We start from the raw sequence: 17,773 nt of genomic DNA on the forward strand, positions 1-17,773 counted from the left end.
CATGTTAAGGCACGATTACCACAAGGAAAAGCAATCACATACATTGGACGCAAAGGTTTTCCCTCACAAAATATTCTAGCAGTTGTAGACTTTAACATGTGTTTTACATTTGTCTGGGCTGGATGGGAAGGAGCGGCTCATGATAGTAGGATATTTGGAGAAGCTATTCGTAGACCAAAACTTAATTTTCCTCACCCTAAAGGAAAAAAATACTACTTGGTTGATGTTTGATATTCACATATGCCAAGATATATGGGTCCGTATAAAGGTGAAAATATAAGGTATCATCTTGAAAACTTTCGTCGAGCTAGGACCTTGCAACTACGTGCACCAAGAAATTTGAAGGATAAATTCAACTTCTATCACTCTTCTTGTAGGAATTGCGTTGAACGTACATTTGGAGTTTGGAAAGAAAGATGGAATATTTTGGCTGATATGCCTTATTATCATATTGATACTCAAAGAGAAATTGTGCTGGACACAATGGCCATTCACAATTATATAAGAAAGAAAAATATTTTGGATGAGGCATTCCGAATAGCTGAGTATGAAAATTATCAATCATCTACTGAACGTAATATTTCTACTGCAAACTCTACGCTGTAGAATGAAGATATTCTTGGCAATACATATTGGATGGCAGTGCGTGATTCAATTGCTATGAAAATTTCAAGAAGTGGACGATAATTTTAATGATTGGGATTTTTTATGTTTTTAATTTAATTAGTTGATCTTGTGCTTGATATTGCCACTTGGTTGTTTTCAAAATATATATTGATTGGTTTATCACTTTGCTTGTTATTGAAATCAAGTTTTTGTTCTAAATTTTTCTATATTTTTTTCTTAGGATTTTTTTTAAAAAAATTCAACGTATTATTGAGTAATACTTAACTAAAATTCTAAAAAAAAAACTACAATTTTTATATGAAAAATTAATGATACATTACAATTTTAATTTAATTTTCCAGTTTCTCTAAATTAAATATAAAACACATTTATATATATATATATATATATATATATATATATATATATAGTTCTTTTATGATGCCCAACACTATATGTCCACTTCATGCCCACCATGTACAATATATGAGTTGACCAGTACAATAGATGAGTTGACTTGTACATGGTGGGCATGAAGTGGACATATACTGTTGGGCACCATAAAAGAACTCTATATATATATATATATATATATATATATAACTATTCATATTACATTAATAGTATTATACCCTTTTGGTAATTTTCACAATAAAAAGATCTTATAATACCAAACACATCAACATTTTTAAGTTGTTTAAATTAAGTTCATCCAAACACTTTAACAACTTATTTTTAAAATAAGATCTAACAGCTTATAAGCTCCTAAAATAGCTTATAAGCTCATAAAGCTTATAAGCTGTTTTTAATAAGTTTAACCAAACATCCTCTTAAGTATAGAGCTTATAAGCTATTTTTAATAAGTTTAAACAAACACCCTCTTAAATATTTTTAAAAGCACTTCAAATCTATGAAACTCTTTTGAATCAATAAAAACATTTTTTTTTATTTTTTTTTCTTTTTTGACTTTTTAAACCAAACAACTCGATGTCTCGCTTTTATTTTTATTTGTAAAAAAAAAAAAAAAAAAAACCCCAGTGAGAGCAACGTCACATCACTTTGGAAAGTAGAGGACTCAACTATGATCTTGAAAGGGCAAGTTGGGGATGCCTGCCCTTAATTAAATATGAATTATATAAATTTCATATTTAAAATTATTTCATATAATAATTATATCAATATTAATGAAGAATATTTTTAAATTATTTAAATAATAAATATAAACTACAAATATTGAATTATTTATTAAAATAAGTTTTATATTCTGTAATCCAATAATAAATATATTTACTACATAATTGATAAAAAAATAGAAGATGGATTATTAAAAAAACAAATCATTTAAAAGAGAAACAAAAAAAATTGAAACATAAAATAATAATAAAATAAAATCTAGGAGATCATGGTTTCTAGGGGTGGAATAGGGTTGAGACCCGTTCCGTAAACCCCCTACCCAACTCTCGTTCCGAAAAGAATCGGAAAACTTTTTTTTCTCCCGATCTCGTACCCGAAATATTTCGGGACCCGACTACTCGGGATCCGAATGTTCGGGATCCCGTCGGGAAGGGAGAGAAAATCCCGAATTTTTTTTTATGTTCAAGATTTTGTTCAAAAAATAAAAAAAATGTGATAATCTTATTAAATATACTATTTAAAAACTTATAGTTATAAATAAAAATAAATATTCAACTTAAAACATATAATATTAAAATATTCCAGATAATGTTTCAAAGTTTTGTTAAGAGAAAAAATGTACCGGATAATTATTAATAAAATGTTCGGATACAATTACTAAATAAATTTTGTTAAATAGATTCTCAAATTAATCTCTTGAGTTTTGTTCTGCATATTTGTTCTAATTAGATAATTATAAATATGGATTAATTAAATTATTAATTTAATTTTTTTAAAAAAATACACAAAAATAAAATGACATTTCGTGATTTTACAATTTGATCGTCACAACAATAAAAATTATGCGAATTAAGTCCACAATTAAGTGTTATATGAGTTGAAATCTAATAATATTTAGCTTATTATATTATAAAGTTATTAATAAAATATATTATTATATTATTTCGGGACAGGTCGGAAATCCCGTCAGGATAAGGTTTTATTCCCGATCCAGCTCCCGATATTATTCGGGATGAGAAAAATCCCGAAAGTTCGGGTCGAGAAAATTTCGGGTTGAAATTTTTTCGGGACGGAAATGGGATGGGAATCGGGAAGGGCCGGGATTTCGGGAATTTTTGCCACCCCTAATGGTTTCGATCAATGTTTTTGGAACCGGACCGGCCGGTTCGACCGTTTCGACCGGGAACCGGTCGGTTCTCCGGTTCGGACCGACTCTAAAAACCGGAAAACCGGTCCAAACGGTCAAAATAATCAAGAACCGGTTGGACCGGTCAAGAACGGGAAAACCGGTTCAACCGGTTGGACCGGTTTTTCGAATTTTTTTTATTTTTTTTTGAAAATTTAAGATTTTTTATTTTTAAAACTTTAAATTTATTATTTATATATATATATACATTATTATTTAGAATTTTTACTTCATTTAAAAAATTATTTTAATAATTATTGTTTTTTTAAAAATTAAATAATTTATTATTTAAATAATTTATAATATATTTTGAATATATTTAAATGTTTATTTAGTTTTCAAAATATGTTAAATATATATTTTTTGTCTATTTATATAATTTTTGAGTTTTTAAAATTTAAAATATATTATTTATTATATTAAATTATATAAACGATTTTTCGGTTCGACCGTCTGGTTAAAACGGTCCGACCGGTTGGATCGTTTTTTTCAGGTAGACCGGTTCGATCACGCGGCCGGTAAACACTGGTTTCGATTTCACCTTTCATTGGAACCTGATCGATTCGAACTGCTTAGATATTATTTCGGTTCCCATTTTCGGAGGCTTTTGGCACCAATTTGAGATGGATTTTATTATTTAAATTTTAACAAGTCTTACACAAAAAAAAGTCTAATCTGTGAGGTCATCAATTAAAGTCATTTATTTAATTATTATATTACAAAATATTGTGCGTATTTAATATTTTATTTTAAAAAAATTAGTTTAGCAATATAAATTAATTTATCTATATATATATTATAAGATCTTAATTAAAGTGATGATTTTCATTTCGAGTAATTATACAAATAATATGTAATTGATCTTTTCGGAACAGTAATATTAATTTGAAGAGGATCGAAGACTACTACTGATCCAAACTTTGCTCATCTGAAGATTTCATGTACCATCTTTTGAGACGAGCTGAAGTGATACATACCTGCCATGCATTAAATCATCGTCAACTTTAATAAATAAACTATTTACCATTATTTATAATTTTTAGTAAAAAAATTTATAATTAAAATTACCATTTCATCCCAATCAGTTCTCCATGTCATGAAGCCTAGTGCCAACGTTTGAGTCACAACTCCACTCATCATTCCAATCCATACACCCTTCAAAATCACCAAATTATTTCACTATTTGTATTTTTTTCGATTTTAATAATTTTTGCGTAGTTGATGTGACGCCGGAAAATGATGACGTGACACCAAACATTATTGACGTGTCTAGTGCAACGTCAACGCATTTTCACCGTCGACTCGAAAACATGGAAATGAATCCTTGAAATTGATGTGTTATAATTCTTACCTTGACTTCAAAATGAAGCACATATCCAAGCACAGCTCCAATGGTCAAGCCAATCACATAGAAGCAAATAAGATTGATTAGTGCAACCTTTGTTTGCCAACCTGCTCCTATTGCCACACCTGATGTCCTTACAGAATATAGTGATACAACATGACAGAAAAAAATATGCATGCCTATTCTTGGTTTTCAAAAATATTAAATGCATAGTATATATATAGAAAAGTGGAGAGAACTTGCCCGAGAGCACTGAGAAAATGCTATTGAGCAGCACTGAGAAAGCAAGAAATATGTGAAGATCAGATACGCCTCGAGCAACGTCATCGTCATCCATGAACAAGTAGCCGAGTTTATCACCAAACACCAAGCAAAGGATCCAAAAGAACACCCCTACGAGAAATGAGGTGATCATCACCACTTTTATCGAAAATTTCGCGGCTTTTGCATCTCCTCTTCCTAGTTCATTCGCAACACGCACGCTGACAAGAAACGGCTATTTGTCAAGAAGCAATGCAATGCATTTACCTAGCTAACAGGAGAAGAGCAGAAATAATAATCACCCCCTCAACAGATCATGCATGTGCCCCTCTTGGGGTAGGCGATTTGTTTTTGAAAGTAAACGTACGAGTCACTTACATCGCGGCGCCCATAATTCCAAGGTTTATCATGAACTCCCAAGCTGAGACATTAAGGCTGAAAAATTTTTATTCCCATGAGTTAGCTAGTCATCTTGAATATTTTGTCACAAGTAAGTATATAGACTCGAAATCAAGACCGAAAACCATAAGGCAAGCTCGTTTTGGCGTGGAGGATTGCTTACCAAATAGAGAAGGCAGATATGGAAACCTCTGCATTTTTCATATATCCAGCCAACAAGACTAGGATGGCATAGTACCACAACTCCAAGCTACGATCAAACAATTTTTCACAAGGAAATTATAAGTTGGTGATAAATTTGTCACATAAAGCCTAACAACATAATAACATGAACAAGATTTTAACTAGCTTTTACCTATGAACATCTTTAGTTAAATAAATCATAATGCCTATTCAACAAATCATCAGATTTCATTCACAGCAATTAAAGGTACCAGATCATGAGGCCAGACGAGGCCGAAAGCTTCACAACAGGCAACACATCTTTCAATGCAGCGACGGTGAACCCCTTCCATGTATGTTGACACCATCCACCAAAAACGTACACAAATTCTCCGAAAACCAAAAACCAGGAAGAAATGCATAGTGCACCCATTGCCCCATTGATCCCATATTCAAGAACATACACGAAAAGCCACGACAAGAAAACATGGATCGCGAATTGCGTAGGCGAGAGCCAAGCAATGACCATGTTTTTCTGCTGCGCTTGCAGATACATTTGGATGGTCGTTGAGAAAACGCTGCTATAGATAAAAGGGATGAACCAAATGGAGATGTATCCCGCAGATTTCGCAATGTCTGGTTGCTCGCCGAGGAGATTGAATATGGGAGTTCCAAATATGAAGAAGGGGAGTAGGATTGTCACTGTTACGAGATTGACTAGCCATGATCTTTGCAAGAAAATGCCCATCATGTGGTATTGTTTGGCTCCGTAGGCCTGCCCGCAAAGCGTTTCGGTTGCACTCGCCATTCCTAACTGCATAGTAGTAAACTGCAACTCTTGAGTACTTTGTTAGGGATGAGACTATGCTCCACCGGGGATATATAACACACGCAGTGAAGCACAACCCTTTGCATCAGTAGGCTCCGCATATATAAACCTCAAAGCATGCATCTTCTTTAAATAATCAACAACAAAGAGAAACCAATATATACACAAAGCACGCATTAAATAATGTATGAGGCATGAAAAATTACCACAATCCCAGTAGCAAATCGAAGGGTCAAGCTTTGAGAGAGTGCATAACCAGCAAGATCAACGGAACTTATATGTCCAACGAAGGATTGCGTGACAACAATGGTGCCAAAGGAAGTAACTCTTGAAATAACACTTGGCAATGCAACCCTCCATATTTTCTTGCATTCTTCACATATTCTTCTCCTTAATGGGTGGCCCTTTTGTTCTTCTGTTGGAACAAGAAGATTTTCTTGTATGTCGTTATTGCTATCCATGGCTTTGCAAACAATGAAATCAAATTTTGTTCTTGGGATTTTGTCTTGAACTAAAGTTTTTTCTATTGATAAAAAACATTTCATTCTTTGGTATGATAAATAATTGGTCATTTACATGGATGCATATGCCCCAAGATTTTTTGCTACGTTTTTTTTACTTAATCCACCAAAGTCTATCCTTTTCACACTCAAAGCTCAACAGTACACCTCCTTAATTATAGGGAACAACTTCTTGTAACAGTACAAAAATAATGGCTTTTTTGTTTTATATATATACTACACTCCATACATACAATATATTCAAGGTTGTTTTATATTTTTCACATAGATTAATAAAGTTACTGAAAAAGTAAATTTTTTTGAAAAACAATTCCCATTTTACCTTGATTTTAATGCATGAGGGTATATTGATTAAAAAAAAAAGGAGATAAAATAATACTAAATATGAAAATTGGATTGTATATTTGGAACAAGAAATGTGACTCTTATAAAGAGACGGGGATAATATATAATTTATTACATTTTTTGGGTAATAATATATAATTTATTATACTTCATCCGTTCCACTCATTTAGGCTACGTTTTTTTTTCATCTGTCCTAAATATATAGTCTAGTTTCCATATTTATTTTTATTTCTCCTATCTTTTTACCAATTTACCCCTATTAAATAAATATCATTAACTATTTGTAAAATTATTTTATTCTATTAAAATTTTCATTAAATAAAAGTAAAATTAAAAATTTATTTCTAAAATTTACTTTTTCAAACACTTTTTTAATATATGTAAAAACAAACAATTTTTTTATTGATATGAGACGGAGGGAGACTCTAATTATTGGATCCTGTGTCTGATGCCAACCATATTTTCGAATAAAATGACGTGCACAAATTAATTTTTTTATGGAAAGAAAACTGCAAAACGTTTCAAAAAGTATGTTTAAAAAATATTGTCACTTTCTTTCATTTTGCATTTATTACTAAACCAGTCATATTTTAAGAATAAAAGATCAGGGTTCCGATGACAACCTTACTTGTAGGTAATAAGACGAAGACATAAAGACACAAGACAAAAGCTATAGACATAACGAGACAGGGACTTTATATTTTCATGCTTTTGATTAGTCAATTACTCGTCCAACATGTACGTTTCATTTACGAAAAAGAGTAGGGATGACGCTGACTCCTCACAGCCTACCACTAAAGAGATGCGAAACAAGTTCAATGTCATATTAGGGGGTTGGCGCCAACATGTCATTTCCTCCTAACCCGATAGAGAATTCGATACCCGACTCGAATAGAAAAGGGTATGGATGCATTTTTTGGATCTGATTAAATAAATAGGTAAATGGGTATGAGAATCTCGTATATAAAGATGGAGGAGGATATAGTAATTCTTATCCATACCCGACCCGACACCCGATTATATATATATATATATATATATATATATATATACACACATACATACACATATTAATTTATATTAAATAAATTCTAATTTAATTTTTTTGTTGAATTATGTTAGTGTTAGATGGAACAATGAAAATTATTAGTATAAAACTAATGCTATTTTTTAGGAGTTTTATTTTTTATATAATTCTTAGATTGTAGATTTTCTTCTATGTTTCATTTTTTTTTATTGTTGTCTTAAAAATTTGGTATAAAAATCTAGTAAACAAGTATAATTTTATCAAAATAATTCAAATTTGAAAAAAAAATATTTTTATGGAGTAGATACAATAAATGGGGATATGGGTAGGGTATGGATATCCGATCCTCCGACGGGTACGGGGATGTGGATGAAATTGAATATCCGATGGGTATGGGTGTGGGTATGAATTTAATAAATGGGTATGAGGATAGAGACACGATATCCTACCCATACTCGACTCATTGTCATCCCTAAAAAAATAGGCTGTGAAATATGTAATGTATCAGAAAAATACAAACATTATTTAATTCTTATGCCAAGCTTTTCGGAACATTTATAATACTCACATTCACCAGATTCAATAAATGATACACAAGAAATGTTGTGAGACGGTTTCATGATTTAATTTTATGATATGAATCTCCTATTTAAGTCATCCATAAAAAAAATTACTTTTTATTTTAAATATGAACAAGATTGATCCAAAAATAAAGTTGAGTTTCCACTCCATAACCCATGAGCAACTCAACTCGGTTGCAGCCTTAGAGCCAAACACCCGTTTGGTTTCAGTAGACAATTAAAATATATATATATATTTTTTAAAAAAAATGCTTTTATTAACTCAAATATGTTGGGATAAATTTTAAGTGTTTTTAAAAGCACTTATTTAAGCTAAAATAAGTGTTTTTTAAAAGCCCATATTTATAGTTTTTCAAATGTTTTTTTTAAAACTCAACTTTAAAAAAGTGCTTTCAATATATTTATCCAAACACAAAAGTATTTCAGTTTTTACTTCCAATTTAAAAAAGCACTTATTTTTTAAAAACTTCACTGAAAGCAAACGAGCCCTTGGTCGCTTCATTTTTTATGCTGACAAGTAATGAATGCCAAGGATACAATACGAAAAAGGGTGAATTGGTGTTCAGTCCCTAAACCCAAAGTCAAATTAAGAATCAGTCTCTTGTCAGAAAAAAAATTTTGTTTGCACTCCCTGAGCCCACATTATTTTTCTTCGATAAAATTGAGTACAAAACATTGAAAATATGGTACAAGTACATGATATTTGAGCACTAATTGTTCAAGATCGAGTACAAAAAATAAAATTTTGAGTATAAAATCTAAATATCTTTATTAATATGAACTTGCAACATATGTTTGAGAACTCAAAAATCATATATTGGTATCAGATCTAACACATTGGGTACTCAAATATCACATATGAGTAGCATATTTTCAATGTTTTGTACCGATTTCCATCCAAATAAGATAAATGTGTTATTAATATCAATATTTTCTTAGTACTCAAAAATCATGTATTTATACTAGATCTAACACATTTGATACCCAAAATCTCATATATTAGTACCGTATTTCTAATATTTTGTATCGATTGTCATCTAAAAAAACAAATGTGTCATTATATCAATATTTGCTTACATATTTGAGTACTCAGAAATCATAAATTAGTACCAAGATTTGAAACAGTCGATACTCAAATATCATGTACTTGTACCATATTTTTCATGTTTTGTACCAAATTTCATCCGAAACAAAACATGTGGGCCCAGGAAGTTTAAACAAAGTTTTTTCTGACATGGACTGATCACCGATTTATGTTTAAATTTGGGGACTGAATTATAAATTACCGTACGAAAAATTGCATCAACTGTCCAAGACGACATTAAACCGAGTAACGAACAAGCATAATTCACCAATTTACAACAGACCCTAAAAATTCTTCAACAATACTTTTGTCACAACATCAGACATGATAAAACATGGCGAGCGTCGAGGATTGATACAATGCTAAAATTAATCCAAAACAGTAAAAGATTCGCAGAATAGAGTGCAGATAATCGTGTGGTGAACCAATGAATCTGTATATTACTACGAACTCCCACCTTCGATAGAATCCCACATTTCTTCTCCATGCTGGGGACTGGTTAGATGAACATCAGGTGCAACCTCTATGTCCTCATCAGCCTACATAGATATTGACAGTGAAAGTTAACATAAACAAATAAATCGAGGAATAGTGGAAATACTGAAGATACACCACATAAATATATACCTGCCACAGCTTCAACAGAAGCCAAAACAAATAATCAATTATCATCACCAAACAAAAGAGCTTTCCTGCCCAATAACCACAAGAAAGGTACCTAACAATGTAAAATAAATGTTATGATGCTTTCTCAATAACTATTGTAATTCAAAGCCTTATTACTTTAACAAAGACTTTATTTGGAGAGAGAACTTGAAAATAAAAAGAAAATACAACATAGCATTGAATATTTTGTCATTTAAAAAGGCACCAACCCTGTGATGAACAAATATCAACCACCAAAAACCTTAAACATAGCCACGCGAATAGTAATTGCCAACGAAGTCATCACGAACTTTGGACACTGATTCATACCAAGGAAACTTAGCACCTTCAGAGAAGCTAAAATCAAATAGGATTTGTTGTTTTACCTCACATGAACAAGTAGCCCTTGCCAGTTCAATAAAAGAAGGGGGGAGGGGGGTAGTTGATCGATCAAACTCAGAAGAACAAAACAGTGAATGAGCGCATGGGAAAATATAAGTGCATTGCTTTATAAATATGTAGGCTGCATAGTAATAGACTTGATAAGCATACCTGGGCAATCGTTCCAAGAGATCCTGATTGGAACATCTCAAAGCACATTCATAAACGATCACCGTCCTTCTGGCAACATCATGCCAACTATAAAGTTTTTTCATCTGCAGAGGAATAAACTAAACAAAATTAATAAGGTTCTGTTTATCATTTGTTTGACACAACTTGGATAGAAAACTACATCTTCGAGACTGTCCACAAAATTGAAGTCAACCTCAGTATTTGGCAATTGGCAGACGATGAACTTGAAGATTATACGATGACATTTGATCAAGCACTTAATCCTACATCTTGAGATAAAAAGGTCACACCCATACATGCACATGTTTCACCATGCCCATATCTCACACCACATGCAGTAATGAGTTTAAGAATTTTCATATCTAGAGCTCATAAATTTTCATAAAGCCACTCTATTTTATTTTTAGATGAGAGAAAAAAATATAAGTGTGTAGTATCACTGCGATAGAATATCGATACTCTCTGTTTTAGCTACATAGAACTTACACGATTGTGCATGGATCGTGGATCAATTTGGGGAAGTAAGTTTATTGCTTTTGTGATTGCTAGTACCATATCGCTTGGATCGGGCTCTGCAAGAACCACCATATCACCTGGAAGAACCTATGACACAAGGGCAACTTCTCAGAAACGGAGAAACCTGAAATAAAGTACATCTTAAAATATTAAAATCCTGTATAACTGGATATATCATCTCCACTCATTATTAGTATGATGTCATCAAATTTTCCAACCAAAGTAAAAATTCTGGTGATCATGCCTCTGGGACACCTCCAACTCGTGTACTGACAGTCAATAATCCACAACTAGCAGCTTCCAATATGGCTATACAAAATGCTTCGGTTAAGGAACTGTCAAAATAATAAAGATATAATTGGTTCTCAATAATTAAATAAATAAATCATAAGGTACAAGAAGTTCATATCTTTACATAAATATAAACAAGGAAAATATCAAATATTCAAAGTTGTCACAGTTAAAAAGCATGTGCACAACAATGCCCAACATCGTGTCAAGCTTGTACCACAAGAGACACAATTTTATATATTTATTATATGGTTTGTCTACAATAAGATGGCTTTGCTTCAAAACCCTAAGAATTACATGCCCGTAAACCCATGATTATTGCATATTGTCCCAAAGTTACTCCTGGTACATTCAATAGTTTTCGCCAATTTAGAGAGGTTCAAACTGAGAGAGACGCTTGTAGAACCAGAATATCCACATCAAGACCAACAAAATTAGCCTAAACTAAAGTAAAAAAAAAACTGATAGAATAATACTTTAAGGTATCAAATCAATGCCGTCAAACTAACTACATGAAAAGATACGATACCTATTTAAGAAGATATGACCAGTTATTAAAACTGACTGTACTTTAGAATGTGGGACAGCACCTAACATATCAACTCTATCTTGAAGAGAGTGCTTTTCTCTCATTTCTTCCAACCGCACTCTTTTAGGTCCATCTCCACCAATAATAAACCGAACCTTAAAAAAATTAACAAAGGATGTGAACAGCGTGAGGGAGCATTCGCAGACATATACTCACTATCCCATCGGTAGTTCAAGATTGTGTAAAACAAAACAACAATAGGGCCAGTTTAACCTGGAATTTCACAACTACAAAATAGGGGGAAAAAAAAATCTTTTGGCATAACACTTTCTGGTGAAGTTTTTTTACATGATAAATAACAAGGGTACTTTTGATGCACAGGTGTTTGGGGTGAATGCTAAGACTAGATCATGAAAATGGCCAAGATCTCACCTAATGGAGCTAGCATAGTTGCTTATTGCATCAAACCACCAACTTTAAGTGAGAATAACCCAAATATTTCCACAACATGCCGGCGATACTCTTGAAATGCTACGGATCTTTTGCACATGTAAGCTCATAAACAAATGAACGGTCATGCTATTCATAGGCAATTTATATGCTCTCACGTATTCATGATGGGTAAATTTCAGTAGTGCCAAGATTGGTAAGGAAGCACAGCAGAAAAAAGAGATGGTTAAATGAAGATTGTATTTTTGCAATTCATGAGCAGAAAAAGGTTTGATTTTGCAATGCCGCATTTTATCAGGAAAGGCCTAAAATCATTTCCTTCAACAGCCATAGCCTCGGCATATCAGAGCCTGCAACTACAAGACATGCTAAAAATACAATTCATACAACAACACTATCTGAAGAGTAAAACTGCTTTTCTAAGGCATGACAGGCAAACGGGAAACCATACTTACATTGGGATGCAAACGGCACACTTCAGGGATGACTTCAACCAGTAGATCTGCCCCTTTTCTATAAACCAATCGACTGATCACAACAATAACTATTTCATGACTGCTAAGTCGCTTTGGAGCAGGCTTGAACACAGCAGTATCAACAGCATTAGGAATTACAAAAACCTTTTCAGGTGGCAATCCAGACCTCAAAACTGTATTTTCCTTACTCGTATGAGAAACACATATAGCTTGGCTTACATCTGCTAGGGTAAACTGTAAAACCTTGTTCATGTGAATACTTCCCACGTCAGCAAAACCATACAAAGAATGATCAGTAAACACAACTTTGTACCCCATTGTACGGGCGTGCATTAGAGCTTCATGACACAGAGTTGAAAAGGCTTGATGTCCATGGACCAAAGATATTTTTTCTCGTATCAAAATTGTTCTCACAATCGGCAAAGTCCCGTAAAATGTAGGCAACGTATTCTGCATGAGAAATGGTCTCCATGGCACATAATAAACTTTTAGCCCACCCGTCATATACCTCACTCCTGAACGATTTTTGTAAGCATGAGTCATAACAAACACCTGGCAAACAATAAAAGCTTACATATTCTTACTGTTTATAATATTTTTGCAACTAATCTGGAAAAAAAAAAAGCAGCCAAAACTTCCAACCGCAGGCAATTTTGCTAAGATTATAGAGGGACGAAATATCATTTTAGTCAAAAAAGAAAATATATACTCAAACATGAAATTTGAACCATTTTCATTTCAAGAATTATAAAGGTAGGCTCCCTTCAAAACTCCTAATCAACACCATCATAACCTGGAAAAGAAAAAACACACGAATTTGGAAATCAAACGAGTTTACCAACCTTGTGGCCAAGTTTTATCAAGCATTGAGATAGGTAATAGATGTGATTCTCAACGCCACCAAAGTTGGGATAGAAAAAATCAGACACCATCAAAATTCTGTGCTTTTCACGTTTGTCCATTTTATCCGATTGTTCACCTACAAGAATGAAATAGCGAAAACAAAGTAAATGCAGAATTGAAAAGAACAGCACTGAAAGAAAGTTAATCTGAAACAAGAATAGCCAAATAAATCAGGTTTAACTGGAAATCGCAGAGTGGGAGCCGCCAGGCGGTGGAAGTCGTCGGCGATTGTGGGGGTTACGATCGGCTCAGCTTAATAATCAAATCCGAGTACAAATTTTAAACTATAAATTGAGCTTGAGCTCAAATATATTTAGTTAAAGCTTTAAAATTTTCTATTCGTTTATACCCCAAACTAACTGTGATCCTGTTTTTATCAAATTTACTAATATTTTCGATGTATGATTTGCATATTTGTATAATTCGTTTTTTTTAACGAAAATAATAAATAAATAAATAAATGGTAATGTAATATGAACTTCATTTTCGTAAATAAAATAAGGGGAACACCAATTACACCAAGTGAGTTGTATTTTGTAATAAAGAAATATGTGATGGCTAAAAATAGGAGATCATATAAATAATTAATTACCTGATAATTTTTGTTTTGTTGAGAGATACGATAATTTTATTTTTAAGTTTTATCAATTAATTAAAAGCTTAATGTTATAATAATAATATAGTTAGAATACGTCAACCTAAATTAAAATGCATAATTCCTGTTTCCAAAATAGCTGTCATCAACCTAATTTAAAATTAATTAAATAATGATATAAAATTATTAAATAACTGATATGTTTTCAGATAATTAGATATATTTTTTTGTAAGACTATATTATATGTAAAAATGTTGATTGAGTTAGATAAAAATTAAATTATTTTATTTTAAAATGTAAAATGCCAAGTAAATTAATATGCTTATATAATGTATTTTATCAATACCAAATAATATATAAAAAATAGCCTTAAAATTATTCTTTTTGACTGAAATTGGAGCAATATGGCAGGTGAAGAAAAACATACCATAAATGCCAAAATCAACTACTTTATGAGATTTTTCTTTAATAATATAATATATTATAGTATATAGTCTTAAATATCATATTATGCAACATTTTTGGTATGTTAAATTTTCCTTCAAGATACTAGAAGATAGTGCAAAAGAAGCCAAAGTCTGAGGCCTCAAGGATGGAAGAACAAAAGGAGCATGATCAGGCAAATGTATTCAACGTTTATAAAAGGGAAACTTGGAAACCAGAAGTATCTTGTATCATCTGTCTATGACTATGGTTTGTACAAAAGATGGACCTAAGCTATGCCTCCTGCACGAGCAGAGTAAGTAGTAACGAAAGTTTATACCGTCGGTGCGGGTTGTGTGCTGTGTCAAGAAACCTTCATCACTTCATCTTCTCAGTTTGTGCTCCTTGGCTATCATCATGCTCATCTTTGCTCTGGATATTCAAACTTTTCATTTGATCAAGATTTTCCAACTCAGATAATGCTTCATTGTCATATGGTGATGGATCGTCTTCGTCGGACGCTTCTGAACCAATGTCTGACAACAAATCCGACTGCTGCGATTCAGAAGTGATGCTTATTTGATCAGATGGTGATGCATCATCAAGACTCTTGGCATCAGATCTCTGCTTCTCTGCGTCGATCATGCGCTTGGCATAAGCTTCGAAATTGAAGTCGTCCGCGCCATCCCCACCAAAGGCCGACTCCAGTTTCTTCTTGTCGAATAGTGATTCCATTATCTTTGTACTCTGAGGTTGGTCTGAGTACACAAACTTTACTTTCTTGTATGTCTTATGCTCGAGAAATGGTTTCACCATCTGCAGTTTGAATTTAAAACGAATGAGTCCATATAATAAAGTGTGTTTCACCACAGTTTCACAAACCATGTAACAGACTTGATAAGATACACAGGATACAGACACAAATGTCATGTGAACACAAAACATGCACGATGAGAATGCTGGAACTTACCATCCAAAAGGATTCAAATACTTTTGGTGGATTGTAGAGAATGGCAACGCCAAGCCTTTCAGGGTAACGGTCCTGCAATATACGTGCTGTTTCTCGAGTTACCTTCACTGATATGCTACCCATGCTCCACCGACGAAAGTCTATTAGCCATACCATCTGCTCTTCGCCTCCATTAATGCTCAATATGGCACTTTCCATGCAATAAACTAAGTACTTGATTTGCCCTTCTACAGAGTTTGTATTCTGATATATGGGATATATCATGGCAAAAGAAGAAGATAAGCAGACCTTTATAGAAGGATATATAATAGAAGCTATAGCACCACAATAGTTTTTAATAGAATTCTTTACCTCAAATCCAGGTCTCATGACAAGCACAGTCCTTCCAAAGTTATCAAGATAGTCGGCTCGGTAGAGTTTCCCTGTCTCAGCTTCACCAGCAACATCCTCCTGAATCAACAAAAATGATTCCGAACGCCAACACGTACAATAAGGAACCTTAAATATTATTCAACCAAATGATACACGAACAAGAATACAACAAGCAAAAACAAACTTCTCGCAGATAACATTAATGCAAAAGTATCAGTTTAACCAAGCATCCAGCAGACACACTTTGATCCAGCATAATATTTTTGTTTTCGATAATGTGACCTCCTCTGAAACGTTATTAATCCATATTTGGAAGCTTTCTAAGGTAGTGTTTGGGATTTCTTGAAAAGTAACAGCTCAAAAGTGTCTTCTAGAAGCAATCCCAAACACTACCCAAGTATAATTGAAGTGATATTGAATTGTGAAGAAGTAAGCCGCAGCAGTACCCATTTGATCTTCTCAGGCTTGTACTCCAGACGCCACTTCAGGGTCTCTTTCAACATCTTGCTAGCTTTCTTTGTATTCCAGTTCCTTGCTTCAAGGAACCTTAATATTGATGCATCAGAACATTGCATCGGAATTTTGCTTGCAATAGGGCCCAGTATTTTCCTAATCTCATTGATCTGCATTCACAGTAGCAATCAATCTACCAGCTCCAGGAAACTTCTGAGCATGAATGAATCTCAGAGCATTTCTCGATCAAAATATCAGTAAGGACCAAATCCCAATATTTTTAGAAAACTTTGTAAATTGAAAACAGTAGAAAATAAAAACAGAGAAGCTTTTTCAGTTTTCAACTTGCAAAACAGTACACAGCATCAAACACGTCGGTTGAATATGATGACTCACGAATAAAGTTTCATTAATCTTTAGACTCGAAATAATCTACACCATCTTGATCCAGTTTCTTTTTTTTAGAGATCATCCATATCGAATTCCCAATCAAGTTCTTTACTAATCATATCTGCACTTCAACTTCTCTTAAATGGAAACTGAACTGATCAAAAGGTGTGTCTGTGAACTCCATTTAATCAAAGAAATAAAATTATAATGGGATTCAAATATAATCGCACATTTTTGTCATCTTAACAAAAAACATGCATGTCAACGCCATACATTGTTGATTTTCACGATGATTTATTATCAAGATAGTAAGTTAGTAACCTTTATTCCCACTAAACCATTGGTGTGAAAACAAGCAAGAATCATCAGATTTATGAAGAAAACCAGCCACGTACACTATAACACGTAAAAGAATCACTTACCTTGTGTTGTTCCTCTGCATGTGACAGAGCCTTTTCAGAACCACTCGCTCGCAGCTTCTTCAGCGACATTTTTCTTCAACTTTCAGCAAAAATTATCTGAAGAATACATAAATCTTGAACATATCAAAAGATAGCTTGCTCAAAGCAGTAGACATTCAAAACTAACCATGTATCACAGAATCTCAATGGGAAAAAAAATATTATAAATAACATCCTTCTACATTTCTTCCCGCTATTTCAGAATCGTTAATCTCCTTTCAATTTTGGTTGAAGAACGCAAAAAT

At 32.9% G+C, this 17,773-nt stretch overlaps 2 protein-coding genes and 1 pseudogene across 4 annotated transcripts; all 3 read right to left on the bottom strand.

Moving 5' to 3' along the window:
• Positions 1–3,742: 3,742 nt before the first annotated feature.
• Positions 3,743–6,549, bottom strand: LOC140886154 (protein DETOXIFICATION 24-like; annotated as a pseudogene).
• A 3,143-nt stretch (positions 6,550–9,692) lies between these two features.
• Positions 9,693–14,217, bottom strand: LOC140886155 (phosphatidylinositol N-acetylglucosaminyltransferase subunit A). 3 transcript variants are annotated; one of them, XM_073292658.1, is made up of 9 exons: positions 14,045–14,217; positions 13,803–13,939; positions 12,940–13,475; positions 12,035–12,189; positions 11,459–11,549; positions 11,185–11,301; positions 10,678–10,781; positions 10,108–10,198; positions 9,693–10,019 (listed from the first exon to the last, which is right to left on the bottom strand). In XM_073292658.1, the coding sequence occupies exons 2-9, from the start codon at positions 13,825–13,827 to the stop codon at positions 9,924–9,926; spliced, it is 1,215 nt and encodes a 404-aa protein (XP_073148759.1). In that variant the 5' UTR covers positions 13,828–13,939; positions 14,045–14,217; the 3' UTR covers positions 9,693–9,923. The 3 variants fall into 3 exon arrangements, with proteins under 3 accessions (XP_073148759.1, XP_073148757.1, XP_073148758.1); XM_073292656.1 differs by having other exon boundaries at positions 12,940–13,512; XM_073292657.1 differs by having other exon boundaries at positions 12,940–13,512; positions 13,803–14,217.
• A 1,043-nt stretch (positions 14,218–15,260) lies between these two features.
• On the bottom strand, positions 15,261–17,558 carry LOC140888475 (uncharacterized). Its single transcript, XM_073296165.1, has 5 exons — positions 17,490–17,558; positions 16,671–16,847; positions 16,204–16,302; positions 15,853–16,095; positions 15,261–15,698 (listed from the first exon to the last, which is right to left on the bottom strand). Exons 1-5 carry the CDS (start codon positions 17,556–17,558, stop codon positions 15,261–15,263), a joined length of 1,026 nt encoding a protein of 341 aa, XP_073152266.1.
• Positions 17,559–17,773: the final 215 nt, after the last annotated feature.

This window comes from Henckelia pumila, chromosome 3 (genome assembly GCF_033568475.1).
Source record: "Henckelia pumila isolate YLH828 chromosome 3, ASM3356847v2, whole genome shotgun sequence".
Lineage (NCBI taxonomy): Eukaryota > Viridiplantae > Streptophyta > Magnoliopsida > Lamiales > Gesneriaceae > Henckelia > Henckelia pumila.